General features: G+C 35.5%; 1 protein-coding gene across 2 annotated transcripts in view; it reads right to left on the bottom strand.

The window, feature by feature from the left end:
- The window catches only part of TTC8 (tetratricopeptide repeat domain 8), a 38,923-nt gene that overhangs the window by 6,375 nt on the left and 14,920 nt on the right, over positions 1-17,628 (bottom strand). The window contains exons 6-10 of one of the 2 annotated variants that reach the window (XM_030451950.1): positions 16,857-16,946; positions 14,962-15,006; positions 8,033-8,118; positions 6,010-6,097; positions 1,785-1,895 (exon numbers count right to left, since the gene is read on the bottom strand). In XM_030451950.1, the coding sequence (XP_030307810.1) occupies positions 1,785-1,895; positions 6,010-6,097; positions 8,033-8,118; positions 14,962-15,006; positions 16,857-16,946 (420 nt within the window). The remainder of the gene's footprint in view (positions 1-1,784; positions 1,896-6,009; positions 6,098-8,032; positions 8,119-14,961; positions 15,007-16,856; positions 16,947-17,628) is intronic. The other variant, XM_030451951.1, reaches the window with a different exon arrangement.

Here is a 17,628-nt window from a genome sequence, read left to right as displayed (position 1 = left end):
CACACACATCCATGAGAAGAATACATACTAATTTATCCATTTTAGCTGTAGCTGTCATTAACTCTAGGCCATAGCTAGAAAAGGAGATTTGTTTGGTTTTTATTTTTTAGAGAAAGAGATTGGCCAGGATCTCAGCCTGTGCAACAGGCATTTGCTACTTTTTGCACAATGCCTTAAAATGCACAGTATTGTGCAGGTGGTTTCCCAGTACAATCACATACAGTAGAAATATTTCCCAAGTCACTGTCTCATTTTCAATGCTTTGTAAGCCAACTCATTAACTCCTCTAAATGCAAATGATAATATAATTGCATATGAAGAATTATTATGTACTGCTGAAAACAGGAATCATGGATTTATCACCAAAACTGGTACTAGCTAGGATGTACTAGTTAAAAGAACTATATTGTATAAAAATACATGCCTGGATGTATGCTAATTGGAATACGAATTATGGGAACTCATTGCTGTAAACAAAGTCATACTGATGCAGCGGAGTGCAAGTTACTACGGGACTATCCCATATAGAAGAAAATAAATTAAAAGATCAAAACACATTTTTGTGTTTAGATAGGAATAATTTCTACCTGTGTGCTGCAGATACAATGTATTCTAAGCACGATTAAAGAATAAGCTTCTACTTAACCTCAGCATCATATTTAGCTATGAAAAAATTTATTTCCTGTGATTAAAGGAAATCGTACTAAAACAGTCCCTTTAAAATAATGTTTTATTAAAACGAAAAAATTCTTGCTACTTGCAAAAATTAGTGACAGAGAAGAAAAGGCCTGATTAAAATGCCTGATGCATATATTCCACTTGTGAGTCTATGTGCTGAGAACAGCCTGGTGCTGCAGTACAAATCTTTGCTAATGAAGCTGTAATCTTGCACTCAGGTGTCAGTGCAAAAACAGATCTTGTCAACTATACACTGCTCTTTAATAATTCCTTAAAGAGTTATGCAATGTTATTTGAAGCTCTGCAAAATAATATCCATATTAAAAACTGTTCAACAATTCAGATAGAAAAGCCTCCGAAAATTATGTAACTGTTTTCTTCTTTGCTGAAGGACAGAAAGGATTTAATATGAAAATGGATTAAGGCTTAGGGGTTAGATGAGAATGATGAGAACAGGAAAGAATGCCAAGTATGAATGTAGACCCAAAAAAAAATTAATTCATGACTTTGTTTAAAACATTTTTTCTGGAATAGCATCATTACTAGCTTTCAGTGAAAAACAAAATTAAGTCCATTGTTTGACATGAAAATACATAATTTAAAAATATAAATACATGGTTACCAAGCTCTAATGAAAAAATTTAAAAAACTAATCCTACTTAAAATAACATGTACTTCCTAAACTAAGGAACATTCACATTCCAACAGTTCTCACTGGTCCAAGAAACTAACAGTGACACACGGTGTTAATAAAGACAACACTGACCAGAGGACTGTTTTGCTGTCTAATCCTAGTGGGCTATTGGTGATTGGAGAAGTCTTAGTACAATAAAACATATTTAAACCAGACCTAGCTACATGGACAACATCTGTACCACCTGACTTAACACAGTCTTGCTTCCAAGTGTTAAGGGTAAGCAGGATCTCACCAGTGTGATTAAACACTTAAACAAATAAGCCTGCAAGGGTCCCCTCACATTAGTTTGGTATCTGTGTGTAATGTTACCTGTAGTGCATTAGTGATACTGAAAATCAGCACAGTTAAGTTATATTCAAATATTGGCTCTTTTATTGGCCACAATAAGGATTGCATAATGGGTGCATACCTCATGGATTCTGGCAATTCCACAAATAAGAGTCACTTCCCCAGGAAATCGATCTAACCCTTGTTTGAAAAGGTTCAAAGCTGTCTGAGGCTGATCCAAGCGCATATACACCTAAGTAAACAAGAAGTATATATAAATGTCAAATGTCTGACTCCTATAGAATCACACAATTACTCAGGCTGGAAAAGGTCTTAAAGATCACCAAGTCCAGCCTCGTCCTAACGCTATTACTCTGTTCACAATGACCCACCACTAAACCATGTCCGCAGGCAATTTTTAAACACATTCAGAGATAGAGACTCAACCACCTCCCTGGGGAGCCTGTTCAAGTGCTTAACAACCCTTTCTGTAAAGAAGTTTCTCCTGATATCCAACCTAAATCTCCCCCATATACATGTACTGCTGTTTAACAAGGGAGATAAATGAAAGGGATGACACCTCCCTTTATGCAGTAACCATTAGCTAAGAAGGTGAAAAACATTGGAAACATAATGGAGTGAATACAGAATAGATTTCTGTAATGAAGATAAAATAGACTAATTAAGATATTTAAATTTGCATGCATATCATCTAGACATTATTAATTAATCTGGACATTACTAATGTAAGGCACCCAAAAGGCATCCTGTTATTTATTATCGTATCAATAATAACATACTCTGACATTGAAGGTATCACCTTAAATATTTTCCTGTTAAATGTATTTTTAAAAACTTCTGTTTAGGCTGAAAAAAAAACAGTTGATTGTGCTGGAATACCAAAATATGTTACTTAGTCAAGTAAGACTGCACTGCACAAAGCAGTGACTTTCAAATTTCCTTACTGTTCTGCCAACCTTCCTGTCACAAAAGATAAAATCCTGTAGCAGAAAGAGGGCAGTTTGGTCTCCATGATTTGAGCTTCTGTGTTCATTATGACAATGTGTGATGTAGATAATGTTGTGTGAGAACTGGACAGAGGACATCAATGTGTTGACACACAGCTCTGCAGCTGTTTGAGACTACAACTGCAAATCCCTCCTGTTCTGGGGTATGGTAAAAACAGCTACATCAAAGGAAAAAATCCCACATACCCACTTAGGGAAACTGGATAGCTAGAGCAATTAATCTGTCTCCCAGTTGGTGGAAAAGCGTTTTCAGTGCTCCTGTTGGAGAATTATTACATTAAATACTGCTAATGCTTGATATGACTGAAAAAGGGAAAGTATCTGTGACTGGTATCCTGACAGAAACATTTTGCAATGCACTGGAAGAAAAATATCAGCATTAACATAGCACCTAAGAAATCTCCAAGCATGTTTTCTGCTTCTGTCCTTGAGCTTCACTGACTTGAGTGCTAACAACTGAAATACTAGTGAAAGAAGTTATGTACTTTATTTGCATTCTTATAAATATATACTGCTGTAGACATTTGCTAGGAATTCTATGACCACTGTTAAAGAGCTGTTGACTATGAGTGCCTTCCCAGGAAACACACTGTGGGGAAAAAAAACCTAAAAAAACTAAAAAAAGAAAAAACTAAACCAAAAACCCACAGGCAATTTTCCCCAGTAATTTTGCTAATGTCAGTAGCATTTCTTGTATTAAGCTAGAAAACTAATTCTTTTTTTGTGAAAAGCAATAAGAGTAAGGAGTCTGTTTTTTTTTGGGGGGCATGGTACTTCGTAGCCCAGGACTGCATTAATGACAGCATCAATAAATACGCTTCAAATCAGCAATTTACTCATAATGCCCTCTATCTGGCTATGTTGCTGTAATCAAAACAGACCTCAAGAAATTTGCTACATTTTTTCATTAATTGAATGTCTGCATTATATTTTAAACCTTAAATGTCTCCCTTGTGACAGTTTTCTACAGCTGAATTACACTGTAAAGAGTTTAAGTGGAAAGTGCACAGATGAAAGAGAACACATGATAGATGGGTGTGATTTCTTAATTAAGAACTTTGGCTGTTTTTTCAGCTCCTAGGCATCACGTATATGAATGACTTGTACAATTTATCCTAAATATGTATAGTAGGCCAGTGAATGCTGCCATACCTATAAATAATTTCATACTTTATTTGTTTGAATTGAGAGCTAATTCCAATTAGCTGATAGTTTTGCTTGATTGCTTGTTTTTTAACACGATCTAGCTATGAAGCACAGCTATCTTCATATTCCTAGGGAAAAAAATTTAAAAAAATAGAGGACAGGAAACTTCACTAGATCTGCTCCTTTTAAAAAATCTATTTATGTTTGTTTATGAAGTATGTTTTTAGAGCATTATTACTCAAGGCTGGTCTATTGCTCCATCTGGAAGTTCACTCCAAAGATGTACTCACTACCAATCCTCTGTGCAAATACTATGCTAAGACAACACAGCCACAGTATTCTACAATGTAATTGCCATATCCAGTGGCATATGCTGTCCAGCATTTATGCTGCTGGTATAGCAAAAGAAATTAAAAGATAGGTGAGACAATTTGCACTTACTCACAGCTGCCTTGGGGAGAGCTGCTCGTTAAGAGTACTAAAACCATAGTCATTAAGTTTTAGATGCCAAATGCAGAATCACTCCATGTTCTTTTTGTTATATCTCCTCTCTGGTGAAAATATTTCACTTTCAGCTCTTATAGGTCATTAGATACTTTGCAACTTTTCAGTAACCCCAATTTCTTTAAAGATTTTATTTTTTTAGTTTTCTTTTGTCTTTATCTTTTCATAAATTATATTTCAAAGAAGAGCCATATTTCAGGAGAATGTTTTTTGGAAAAAAGATAGCAGTTGTAACAATGAGTATAAATAGAAAACTAATTGTTATCCTAGTATGAGTCTGTTTGCACAGAACATGATGCAATCCTATTATTTTTTTAATGGCTCAACTCAAGGCTTATCTTCCCCACACTGTCAGACTGAGCTGTATCTCAGTGCCCTACTCTGTTGCCTGTCCACCCACGTTCACTAAATCCTGTTGTGCAGTGCTTTATACTTGAGCAAGCTGGTCTATGGAGTGGGAGGTAGAAGTTCAAAAGCAGCTACTGCTTGAGCTAGTAATGATGTGGGGGAATGCATATCTCCCATAACAAATCACTGTTTATTAATCCAACCACTCTGCCAATTTAGTGACTGTGCAGCTCATGACTTTTGCAGAATGGCTCCTGGTAGTGACAGAAACTTAAAATTACTAAAATCAGTTGAGTAAACTAACCCTTAATTGCTGTACTTAAGACAAGTCTCCAGACAGCACAGATGATAAAAAACATCAATTGTTTGAGAAATGGAAAAGCAAAGCAAGTATAATGATATGAATATTAATTATCACTAGTACTGATAATTTTTGGATATGTATGTGATGGCTGGCTTAAAGGGAGCTATTAAAAAGCAAATTATTTAATCTTTTTCTAGGACATGATGAAGAAAAATGCAGTTTTCATTTTTCACAGGCCACCGTTTCTTAATTACCCGGCAAAAAAGCAGGGGAGGGACTTTTTATAAAGGCATGGAGTCACGAGACAGTTTTAAACTTGAAGAGGGTAGATTTAGATTAGACATTAGGAAGAAACTCTTCCTAAGCTGCCCAGGGAAGCTGTGGATGTCCCCCCCCCAGAAGTGTTCAAGGCCAGGTTGGATGGGGCTTTGAGCAACTTGGTCTAGTGGGAGGTGTCCTTTCCCATGGCAGGGGTCTGGAACTAGACAATCTTTAAGGTCCCTTCTAGCCCAAACCATTCTATAATTCTATAATGTATACCCTGATAAAAAGTAGTTCTGAGGCTAAGCTTTTTTTAAAGCTTAGTGTCTTTATTTTGACAGAACATTCTCTGTTTCAAGGTCTCTGATAGCTTCCTTTAAACTCACCGTGTTTTGATTTTGTTTGTGAAACTAGGATTTTGAGCTTCACTTTTCACTTACTGATTTATTGCATTAGTTTCCCAGGAGACCATATATAGCTACAATGTTCTTCATACTGGAAGTCAAATAATTCTTCAGCTATACAATCCTCATTGGAGTTCAGAGCAGAGATTTAGATTATTTTTATGTGATATCTGGAAGTTCCAAATTCTTTTTGTAAACTATAGACTTCCATTTCAACTGCTTGCATCTATTTCCCTCAATTCTATATGGAGATCATACATTATAAAACTTACTGGTGTATCAAGCTCAATATTCAGCTATTCGGGTGTATGGACTTCTCAGGGATAGTCTGGAATTTCACTTAGTTCTTAAACAAGCAAATCTATGACTTACTTTTGCCAAGTACAAGATTGTATCAACCATGTCCTGTTGCTTGAGAGCTGACTTAAATTGTTTTTCGGCTTCACGATATAATCCTAACCTAAAGAGACAAAAGTTATAGAGGGTATTTGTTTATTTGTTGTTTTGGTTTTGGTCTGTTTTTTTAAAACGAGCTTATTATATAAGGAAGCAGCCCACAATAAACCAAATTTGAACTGCTCAAAAGTATACTCTAAGGTCATTTATCTGTATGCATGCTAATAAAAAACATGCTGAAAAATATATTGGGTTACAAAGACAACCATTCAAAACTATGAAAAAGGCAAATTCATTAAATTTGGCCCCCTTTTGCACATGCAGTCTTTTGCTGCTAATTAAGCAATGACACTCATTTTTGTAGTGTCTTCTGCTCTCTGTACAGAAAGGACAGTAAAAATGAGCCATTAAAATCATGCCTCAACCTCTACCCAAATGGTTTTGGAGTTGAATTTCCACACTGATGGCAAAGATCATGTACATACTCTTCACTGTAAAATTTAGGGAATGCTTAATCATCTATAAAACTCTTTCTCCTAGCTTCATATGGGAAACAGTGACATTTCTATTGCTGACATTAAAAACCTTCAGCTGTGTGTTGAAAAATGCTGTACTGTAAATGTCACTGCAGCTTAACACTGCCCAAGAAGGGCACTTGGGAGGGGGCACTAAATGGCACATGAACCTCACAGAAGTCTATTTCATCTCAAAAGCAGTTGTTTTGTAGTATTACTGTAGTTTGCAGCAATCTATAAATGCTCTATAGACTACAAAATAAAGTGGATTGTACCATTTTTGCAACAACAAAATTATGCACTTTCTCATGTACAAATTGACACTTCTTTTCTTTCAGACAAAGAGTACATATACTCAGTGGAGAGACACAAAACATGGCCAGAAGAAGCCAGCCAAAATGAAGAAACACAGTCAATGGGGACACAAGATAATTTTGGATCCTGAAAATGCACGTGCCTGCTTGGATACTTTTTTGTCTCTATAACACTCTATAAAAATCCTGAAAGGGGTGAATGACCTCCAAGTTCAAAAGCAAAGCAAAACCAAATCAGTCTAATCCTCTAAAGTATGTCAAATAAAGGTTAAGGACAGTGAAGAATTTAATTAGTTTGGGCATCTAAAAAGAAGCAATTTTTTCAAACCAAGATACAACATGGAATTTTAAAGGGCTCAATGTTTTGTATTTTCAGCCTGTTCATCCAAGAATTGCTTGAAAAACTGTAAAGAATGCAGATGATGCTTCAGGTTTTTAACAAACAGTACAATATCCACATGTTTTACATTCATGGGAAAAAAAGTTGGTAAAAGATGAAAGGGGAAGCTGTCTCAGTACTTGTTTGGATTACGGGAAGCGGGTTTGTATCAGGAGTTTCACTTGGTTTTGAAGAACTGGCTGTTACAACCATAGCTACTCAGCAACCAGCCTAAACTGCTTGCACCCAGCTCTCCTTCCTGCTGTTGCCACTTTCCTCAGAGAGGCACATTGCTGTTGTCACCAGGATCAGATGCTCGAGTATGGGGTGCCAGTCCTAAGGTTTTGCTTTCTTTGGAACTAGTACTTGAGAAATGTAATATTGGCAGGAACAGTCTAACATGAATATTTCAATTTTCCTTATTTCATAAATCTGAAGCCCTCACTGATAGCTAATTTCTCACATTAATTCTGTAATATTAATTTTGTGTGGTCTATTTTAACAATAGTTCTTTGCATTTATTGTCAACTTTTCAAGCAGCTGCTCTGAAACACATTAACAAAGGTGAAGATGCAACTAGTTCAGTTACTTAAAGGTACTCAGTGTTGATGCCTTTACCTCAAGAAGTTGAACATAATTTCCTTTTATATTAAAGGAGACTTAACTGTAAGCACAGCACTCTCCAAATGAACACTGAACTATTTCTCAGTGCTCAGCACTGCATAATATTTCCAGTACTCAGGTCCTGCACTGATACTCACCGATCACAGAATAAATGAACAAGAGCTTACCTATAGTAGCACTTCCCAATTTGGACTTTCCACCACCAGTCCTTGAATTGTGCATGCTCAGTGGCAAGGGCTGCCAAATCTAGAGCCTTCCAAAACAAACCCATCAACTTAACGTTATTACCTTCAATGTTTACACAAAGAAAAAGAACACGAAGCAAACATTGTGAAGATTTTTGTAAAGAGTAAAATCTAAAAGGACAATTAAAGTGAAAAAAAAAATGTAATGAGAAAAATAGAATTAAAAAAAAAGTAAAAAACTTGAGTTGGGGGCACTGCTTGGTGTTTAATTGTTTTTATAGTTAAGTGCATAAAGTATGTGAAAGAATAACTTGTCCCTATAAGAACATGTAATCCAAATAGCTTCTGGTAATTCAAAGAGAAAACATAAAATTTGATCAGAGAATTGAAGTGTTGCTTCAGAATATACAGAATATTTATGTAAGCTGCCACACAGTTCCAAGCCTCCCATCTTTGCTTACTGTAAGTTGTTACACAAGTACAAATATTCTAAAATAAAGAAATCAGTTTACCCAGTTTAAAATACTGTAGAATTTCTCACTCATTACTAATAGCAGGCTGCCTGCACTTCTGAGAACTCTCAGATACATTGTCAGAAATGCTTCTTCCTTTAAAAAGTCTTTCACATACATAATTATTTTATGATAGACAAGAAAAATAGATAAATATCATAAGAAACTGAGAGCTATTGAAGAGGGTGGAAGTCTAAAAATCTCTTTTATCTTGTATATTGTAAAAACACATATGCTAAGCAATGTGCCACCATCAGCCAACACAAACAGATTCTATGGCTTTTCATGTTTTAGGTGTAATTTCAACATTTATGTTAAAACAAATAGATGTGTGTTCTATACAAAAAACTACCCAAGAAGCATTGTCAGTGTTCCTTTTTTGAAAAATTCCATTTTGTCACAGAAGATATCAAAGCCACACTATATTTGTTACTTGTATTTTAGGGATATCATAAAAAATAGTCTAAAACCTTTAACAGTATTTTTATAACAAAGAACTGACCTTTCTTCTCTTTCCATAAACATTTTGCAGAGCACAGAAATCAGAAACCAGCTATCTACTAGGAACAACAAAGGAAAAGTTCTGTGCACTGGCCACTCAGTAAGCAAGAAAACAGTAATTTCCAGGAAAAAAATAGTCTGAATACTTGAAAACCTAGAAAGAGAGTAATTTAGTGACATCTGCCTCTGGGTTTGATTCCTGTTCTTCCTGCTAGCAAAACGAAACTGGAAGTCACTAACAGGGATATATACTACATAACCAGTGGATTACATAACCAGACATATACTACATAACCAGATATATAACCAGATATAACTACATAACCAGATATATACTACAGCAAACCAGTGGAACTGTGACAACTTGGACAAGTTGCTGTCTTTTGGCTCTGTGAGAAAGTGTTTTTTGTAGAGATCTGAGCTAAGGAGTTGCATAGATGCTGTCCTCAAAGGGAAAGACAGCTGTCATTCCCTGCTTCTGTGACAGGACACAGACAGCTGAGGAAAGCTTACAGCTTCTTCCAGTTAAGGTGGAATTCTTGAAGACCTCAGGGGGCAGCCAGCTGTTATCTCAGTTGTTTCTTAATGGCTTTGCAAATTGCCCAACAGGGCCTCTGGAGTGACAGCTATAATGGAGAAGGAGCTCGCTTCAAGACTGAAATTACTGGTTTCCCCTCCAGTCAAACACTTTCTTTCATCTAAAGGTGCATTAAGCAATTTCTTCTCAGTACTGGGAAAATTTGGTAAAGCAGTAATGCTAAAATATGGGTTACTTTTGTTGTGTTTAAAATGTATAAACAATGTGATTACATGTCAAATCCCACATCTACTTCAAATGCAGCATGGGCAGCTACTTACAATGAGGGAGGAATATACTGCAAACCATGTGCTGCAAAGAGCTTTCCCAAGAGTGCTCTGATGACAAGTATTCAAGGAGAAGGAATTTATAAGAATGATCCCTCCTGTAGCTACACATTCAGCTTTCTTTCTGGTACTCTAATTATTTCTGATAACTATTTTATGCAAGGCTAACAATTCTGGCTGCTGGTGGACAATGGGGATTAAGACTGCTTCAGGTTTAGCAGACACTAAGATCAGCAGCTTCTCTGTCGCTTCAGATCCTGGACTCTTACTGGGATCTTATTACTAATTTCAAGAATAAAAAGCATGACTTCATTTTGAAGTTAGTTTCTGAAATCAGTTCCTGTTTTAATACTCTCCTACTAAGTGAGTACAAAAGGCATGGGAAAATCCTGTTTCTGATACTTTACAAGCAACCACAAAAACTTTAATCCAAAAAAAATTACATATGTTACCAATGTTTCTAAAAAGTATTTGCCTGAAAAGGCTTGGTGCCTATTTGTATGCTAGCAGTTAGACTTCTTGCTGGCATTGCAAGAAAATCTTTTGACAATGTGGCCCTTGAAATGTTACTAAATTGATTAAAATAGACTTTTAAAAGTCAAAGCCTTCACATTGCCATGTCAATACCAACTGCTAGCATATTTCAATTTCCATTTGCTGCGAACTTTTTTTTTTTAAATTGCACTATTTAGGGACACAACAATGTTCAACCTGCACAGCATATTAATTTAAACCAGTCTATAACAGCAGCAGTAAGCAGTAAGCCTGTCCTGCATTCCCATGCATTGCTGAATGTTGGTACAGTCATATTAATAACTAGAAGGGAAACACAGCATGGACTGTAGACCGGCAGATACTGGGACATCCTTTTAAGTCTGCATCTAATGTATGTATCAGAAAAAAACCTACACTGGTTGTCGCAGAACGTTCTAATAAATTTTAGGATGTAACTCATCATCTGAAAATGTTGGAAATTGTTAATCTATAGAGCACGTATCTTTGTTACTCATGAAAGCAGGAATATATTTCAGTAACAGTTTTAGACCTGAGAACAAATTTATTTTACTCCCAGTTCTTATATTTGTGCTAATAAAGATAATGCTCCCCCCTAATACTTAGTGGGTTTTGTATTTAAAAAAAGATCAAGTTTTCTGAGAGAATAAATCACAGCTGGTTTAAAATTTAAGAGATTGTATATTAACTACAATGGTATTTAGCATGATTCTGAGGTTCACTTTCCTACTGTTACTTTCCTTAGTTAAACTGTATTATAACTAAACCTTCCTGCTAGAAATAAGGTACAGTTTGTAGGGTTGTGGTAATTTACTATTGTATTGCAAAAATAAATTGGTCATTGTAAATTTGTTTGAATCTTAGTAATTTCATACATAGAAACCAAGAAACTAAGATAAATGGAAACAATAGCAAATGTCTGTGGCTTTTTTTCACTTGCTTATGAATGGCAGTACTTACCCCAGCAATAATTATTAACTGAAATGTTATTTGTAGACAAACCAACACAAGCCAGTTCATAATAAAAGTGGGTAAACTACATTAACCACAGTCAATTTACCACAATTCCTTACCACAGTTCAGGTTAGGGTTTGGTTAGTCTTCCAGATTTCTATAGTTTGGAAATTAACATAATTCAATTATAAATAGATTTTGATCAGGCAATATAAACTTCAGAGTATTAGGAAGAACTAAGGAATTATCAGGGATCAGGCCTTGTGGCCCTGTGTATATGCTGTACGGCCACTTTAATTCCTGAAGGACAAAGTGTCTTGTCATCATCACCCACCTGTGAATAACAGCAGAATGTGATGTCACAGTCTACTGCTGAAAAAAGGAGCAGCTGAACTATTTCTGGACAAGCCTTTTAAGCTGTCATGCTCTGACAGCATTTACCCCACAAAATGGCTTTTAGAAACAGCTCAAGGGTATAGAAAGTCAGTTATTAAGTAAATGTATTCAAAAGGAAACAAGACAAGAACAATAATGGAAAGGGTAATAGTAATTTCTTCAGAGAAGTGTTTAATATTTCATTAAATAAGATGAAAGAGTTCTCAATATAATTTCAAGTTCTGAAAAAGCTTAGTGCTTCTCTCTTCTTGCAACCCCACATTTCCAATAATTTATAAGATTACAGATGTATGTACTTTTAATTTGAACTTAGTTCCTAGCATTATTTGTCTAGTTGAATGCACAATGATTAATGATATTTCTCAATTGAAATTGCTGAGGCTTTTTTATTTCTTTCTATACAATGTCAGAATACTAAACAGAAGATAAATAATAAAACTGCCTTTGCCTCTTAAATAATAATGCAGTTGAACAGTACAGATTGTTCCAGATCAGCCCAGTGACAAAAGGATATTGTCACTACTACTTTTGTGTTTCATTTGCAAAACAGTGGTCTTCCAATTCTACTCATGTACAAGTTCCCAAGTAGAAGCTTTTCAGTCCATATGGTCACAAACCTAAGCCAACTTCCCAGGCTTCCAAGCCTTCAAACCTCTTTCATCTCATCTCATGCAGAAAAGTGGTTTAAGAATGTGCTACATCACACAGTTGCAGGTAACACAAAGATGAAAGAGAAGTCAGCAAATGCTCTAATGGGTGATCAAGCAAGTTTCAGATCAATTTTTAAGCAGTTAACATATGTGCCATTTCTCTGCTGAATTCTAAGCAATATTTTTCAGGAAGAAGCAAGAAAATGAACTAGTGAAGTGCTTTTAGTAGGAGAGGTGAAAAAACAACGATGCAGCCAAGTTTAAGCAAAATTTAAAGACTTTTTTTTTAAGAAAAAACAATGCAGATGAGGTTCAAAAGACAAGGATGACAGTTTGGAGAATAATATACTGAAAATGGTGTAGAAAGTGAAAAAGAAAAGAGAAATGATAGCAAATAAGAGAAAGCAAACTGAACAGTTAAAATGAATTCTTCAGAGCATTACACTATAATGGCATCTCACACTGTGAAGTGTGACACTATTTTTTTCCTACAAGATGCTACCATTAACCAAACATGTTGATGTTCATCTCATTACACAAGAAACAGTGATGACAAAGTTGACATTTTTTTGCTTACAGATACATATTCAAATGGCTACTGTGTACAAAAAAACATAAACCAAACTTTACCTGTAAGACAGTAAATCAGTATTCTCAACAGAGATTTCAAAATACATACAGTATAAGGTAAAAAAAGCCTTAATGTTTTTTTTCTGCAGTGCTTGGAAAATTCCTTGCATTGTATGAAATTATCTTTCTAGCCTAGAGAGATTCTGCATGTTCTTAAAGTGCAGGTCACAGGCATGTGTGGCATTTAATCAAGTGACCCTTTTATTCTTAGTGAACTGAGTTCTCAGTAACAAACAATAAAAATTGTAATTATTAGTGGAATAAACTCCAGGCACTTTCTACATATTCAGTATAAGAATATGTAAATGTTAATTGCTGTATCTCTCTGACATTTCTGACACTTGCACTTAATGTTTCAACCACATTTAGGATTAATAGTGCATTGCAATTCAATCCTCTTAAAAGAATGCTATGCAATAAATTGACAGTGTAGAACCATAATAATATAATACTAGTTAAAAAAGCTTCACATAGCAGTACATTTAGAAATGGTTCTGATCTATGTCCACAACAACAAAATATTTTTTTGTGTGTGTTATTAACTGGAGAGTTTAACTTAAAATCTAATCACAGCAGTTAGTAGTACGGCAGATAATTCAATAACTGGTTAGTCAGCTATTCATTATTGACACAAGCTGTTCTTTCAAACAAACTTCAAGGAGAAATTTTTATTCCATTTCAACCAGGTGCACATAGTAATGAAATATTTTGACACTTTGTAGTGAAATGAGGCAACCAGGGGCCACTAATTACCAGGTAGTGGGCATGAGCTTGTGTTAAGCCCACCTGTGCCTGATTAGGGTGGGCCCTAACTGTGCATGAGCAGGATTGGGGGCCAATAAAAGGTGAGGCCTTAGGCACCGGCTCGGCTCACTCATGAACTCCCAACCTTGGCGTTGCTTGGCTTTCTACTGCGTCTATGAGCACCGCGCTAACCTGATTGCACCATTGGAGCTCTGTCTCAGCACCGCACTAACTTGGTTGCACCACTAGAGCTCATCACCCTTAGGGTGAGGCTCGATCGAACCCACGGCCTCAGCATTGCTCGGGTTTGCTGTACAAGTACCACGCGCTAACCGGCTGCGCCACTCGAGCCTCACCCTAAAACACTTTATTCACTGAATAAATGAATTATTTCCCTGTGTGAACTTCCAAAAATGTTCTGCAACCTTTATCTACTTCTGAAAGTTGGAACAATATGTACCCAAACTTGACCTTACCAGTTCAGGAACATATGAAGAACCAAGGAAAAAAGCATTGGATAAGGTAAGAGAAAAGCTGTATTATTAGGAAAAGTTTTTTTGAAAATAAATGTTATAGACAACCATATGGACAATATAATCTTTCTCTTGAGGGAGCAAAACACCTCAGCACTATGTAATTACATTTCCAGTAAGTGTCCAAAGTCCTATTGGTATTTTATTTTTCTGCTGTTGCACCAAATACATTTCCTTTCTCTTGACCCAAATGCATAAACAGTCATCTTAGTAGTTTAAAATGTCAAATGACGTTCCATTAAATTATTAACTATTTTGTTAGATATTATCACCTTCTTGTGTCAATAGCCTTCTGAAACTTACTGCTTACTTTCCAGCCTCAGGACCTCTGAACTCCCAGGCAGTTCAGCCACCAAACACATTGCAGCTACTGCTCAGGCTCCAGTAAATTCTCTTAAAATGACTAGAGACAATGGAAAACCTGGTTTGAAGCATTAGAATATTTAGTTTCTCAAAAAAAGAGAGCACCTCTATCTTGGTATTTGCAAGTTACCATCTCTGATTATCAGCCTATTCACTTCTATAATACCTGGATCCTTAGCTTAGCAGAATACTGAGAAAGATAACTGAATGGTACTCAATAAAAACAAAAATGGAACATGAAAATTACTCACGTTTTTTATGTCATTTTCATGGTGAAAAATATATTCAAACAATGCCTGTCAAAAGAGTATTTAAAGCATTGTCATATTTGTAGATAAAAATTGATAGTATAATTTTAGAGCAATACAGGATCTTTATTATGGGAGGCAGAAATTAATTCAATATGAAAGCAATCACATCCACACATTGCAATGCTGACATTTACATTTAATGAAGACATGAATAGACAAAAACGTATATAGATGTGCCACAGTGTCATTACAGGAAGGCATTTTTATTCTTTATTTGTTGCAATAGATTAGTGGAATTGTCTCTTCTCTTTGGTCCTTAAAGTAAAAAAAAAAAAAGGCAGCTATATTTTGAAAGTGAATACAGATTTAAAAACCCAGCACCATTTCCTCCTCCAGTTCAATAACAGAAAAGCATTCAGTAGAATTGAGGAAATCTAAAGTGCTCAAAAGGTGTTTTCCTGCATGGCCAGTGCAGTGAATTTACTGCTATTAGCTAAAGTCCCTGATCCTCAACAGGATTTAAATGACTGAACAGCCACTTGGATAAAAGTTTTTATTTATTAACTCTATTAAAAGTCCACAAGCTAAAACCAATAAAACTTCCTGCCATACACTAGTTGCTAACTGAGATTTACCAGAGGCTTTCTCTGGAGACAGGTGATGATAGCTTATATGTTAATTAAGGAGTTCCCTGAGACAGTCCTTAACACAGCTGATGCTAGTCAGTGAGAAGTCCCATTCCTGTATACTTCAAAACTCTGGAAGACTTAGTCATACAGTGAAAAGATCAATAATCTAAAAAAATGCCATGAATATACTTAGCAAACACATAAGAAAGAAGCGTGTAGGAGGAGTATATGTCAACATGAATACACAAGCTAAATACATGTATTTAATAGTTCCAAGATTTATTGCTTTTGCACCTAGGAGAGGTGACTGCTCAAAATTTTAAAACTTCAGTCAATAATTCTTAACACAGAGCACAGATTGCAGTCTCAACCCCTGAGACTTTTTTTTAAAAAAATTATAAATCCATGTAGCTCCAAATTTAAATTTAGATCTTCCATTTTGTGTGAAATGTTAAAGTCATAATGCATTAGCTTCATAATAGCGACATAAGTACACTTGCTGCCTATGGATGCTTCTATGTCTGTTGCTTTACAAATTTTGGCTTAAGCCTCTTTTCACACAAAACTGAAGGAAAACAGAGCTGCCGCCCTGGTGCAGAAAATGCTAATTAAAAATCACAACTGTCAAAAATACATACGCTTCTCATTTCTGAGAGCTATTGCTGAGAATAAGTAATTCATCTGAAAGATAACCTATCTACTACTTTAATAGTAAATAGTTACCAAACACAATTAAAAGCTATCTGTCTTCAGGCAGAAGAAGTAACCCTAGTTTCTTATATATGTGTCTTGTGTTTCTTAATCCTTCTCAGGGTTCTCCCTATTTTACAGACTGTGATGGACTTACAGTAACGTGTGTGCTGGCTGATTGCTGGCAATGACATAATTGGACAGTCAGTTTTTTCAGAACTGACAAAGAACTGACTTATAATTTCCCTTAAGAGATAGTGGGATGGTGATGGACTTAATCCTAAAGGTCTTTCCCAAAATGATGCCCATATGAATATTTCAAAGTTATTTACCAATGGAGTATTTTAATCTATACAAATGTTTTTCATAGATCATAGTTTCAACATAACCTCTTCAGACATATTTCAAATCTGGTAATCATTGTTGAAAGATAAGTAACACGCTATCTTTATAAACATCACATCTACAAAAATGTTCATCATTGTTTGTATTCCCAATCCTACATGCATGAGGATAATGCATAATGACAGAAAATAAGAAAAAGGCATCAAAACATTAACCAAAATAATTACATACCTTTGCCAGTTTGGGCTTCTGAGCATATTTTGCTAAATTCAGTCGAGACAGATTTATGAAAGGGCCATCTGGATTTGTTATCATTGAAGCCTGAAGGGGAGGAAGAATTTTTTAAGTGGGAAGATGCCCTATGCTTTTCCTGGAAAATTTCAAAGTATTATTAGTATAAAAAAACACAAATACCCAACTGCATTTGTAGATGCACTGCTCTACTGTGCAGTACAGACCCCTCTTACTGAATTTCATCTTTTCTGAAAGCCAGTAATCTGTGCTACTTCCATAAAGTCCCTGAAAGGAGTTGTATGAACTATCTTCTGGAACTACCCTCTTCTTCCGTCTCTCCTCTATTTCCATAATGTGCCTAAGCATGTAGCTTGGACTGTTAGATGCACAGAAGGCAGCTGGGATATGTAACAAAAACATCACGGAAGATTTAGCCATTAATGTGACGATAATCTGTATTACATGTTCACACAAGTTGCAGATTATTAATTTTACCAATAGAACAGCCTAAAAGTAGTACAGTTTATTTTCCTTATGTTCTGAAGAGACAGACACTGAAAGAGTAGTAATTGTTTTGTAGTAAACTGAAAAACTTGGGAGAAATTTTCAAAATACACATGGTGAAATCATGCCATAGTCTTTTCATGGCCTCCAGTGAATAAAAATCTCAAATAACTTGTGAATCTGGAATTAATGTGCATTTGGTGAAATCTTTGTATATTTTTTTATATGCACATACTAGAAAAGTAACAAGAACTGTACTTTGAAA

Source organism: Calypte anna, chromosome 5A, assembly GCF_003957555.1.
Source record: "Calypte anna isolate BGI_N300 chromosome 5A, bCalAnn1_v1.p, whole genome shotgun sequence".
Taxonomy (NCBI): domain Eukaryota; kingdom Metazoa; phylum Chordata; class Aves; order Apodiformes; family Trochilidae; genus Calypte; species Calypte anna.
This window is presented reverse-complemented; position numbering and strand designations above follow the sequence as displayed.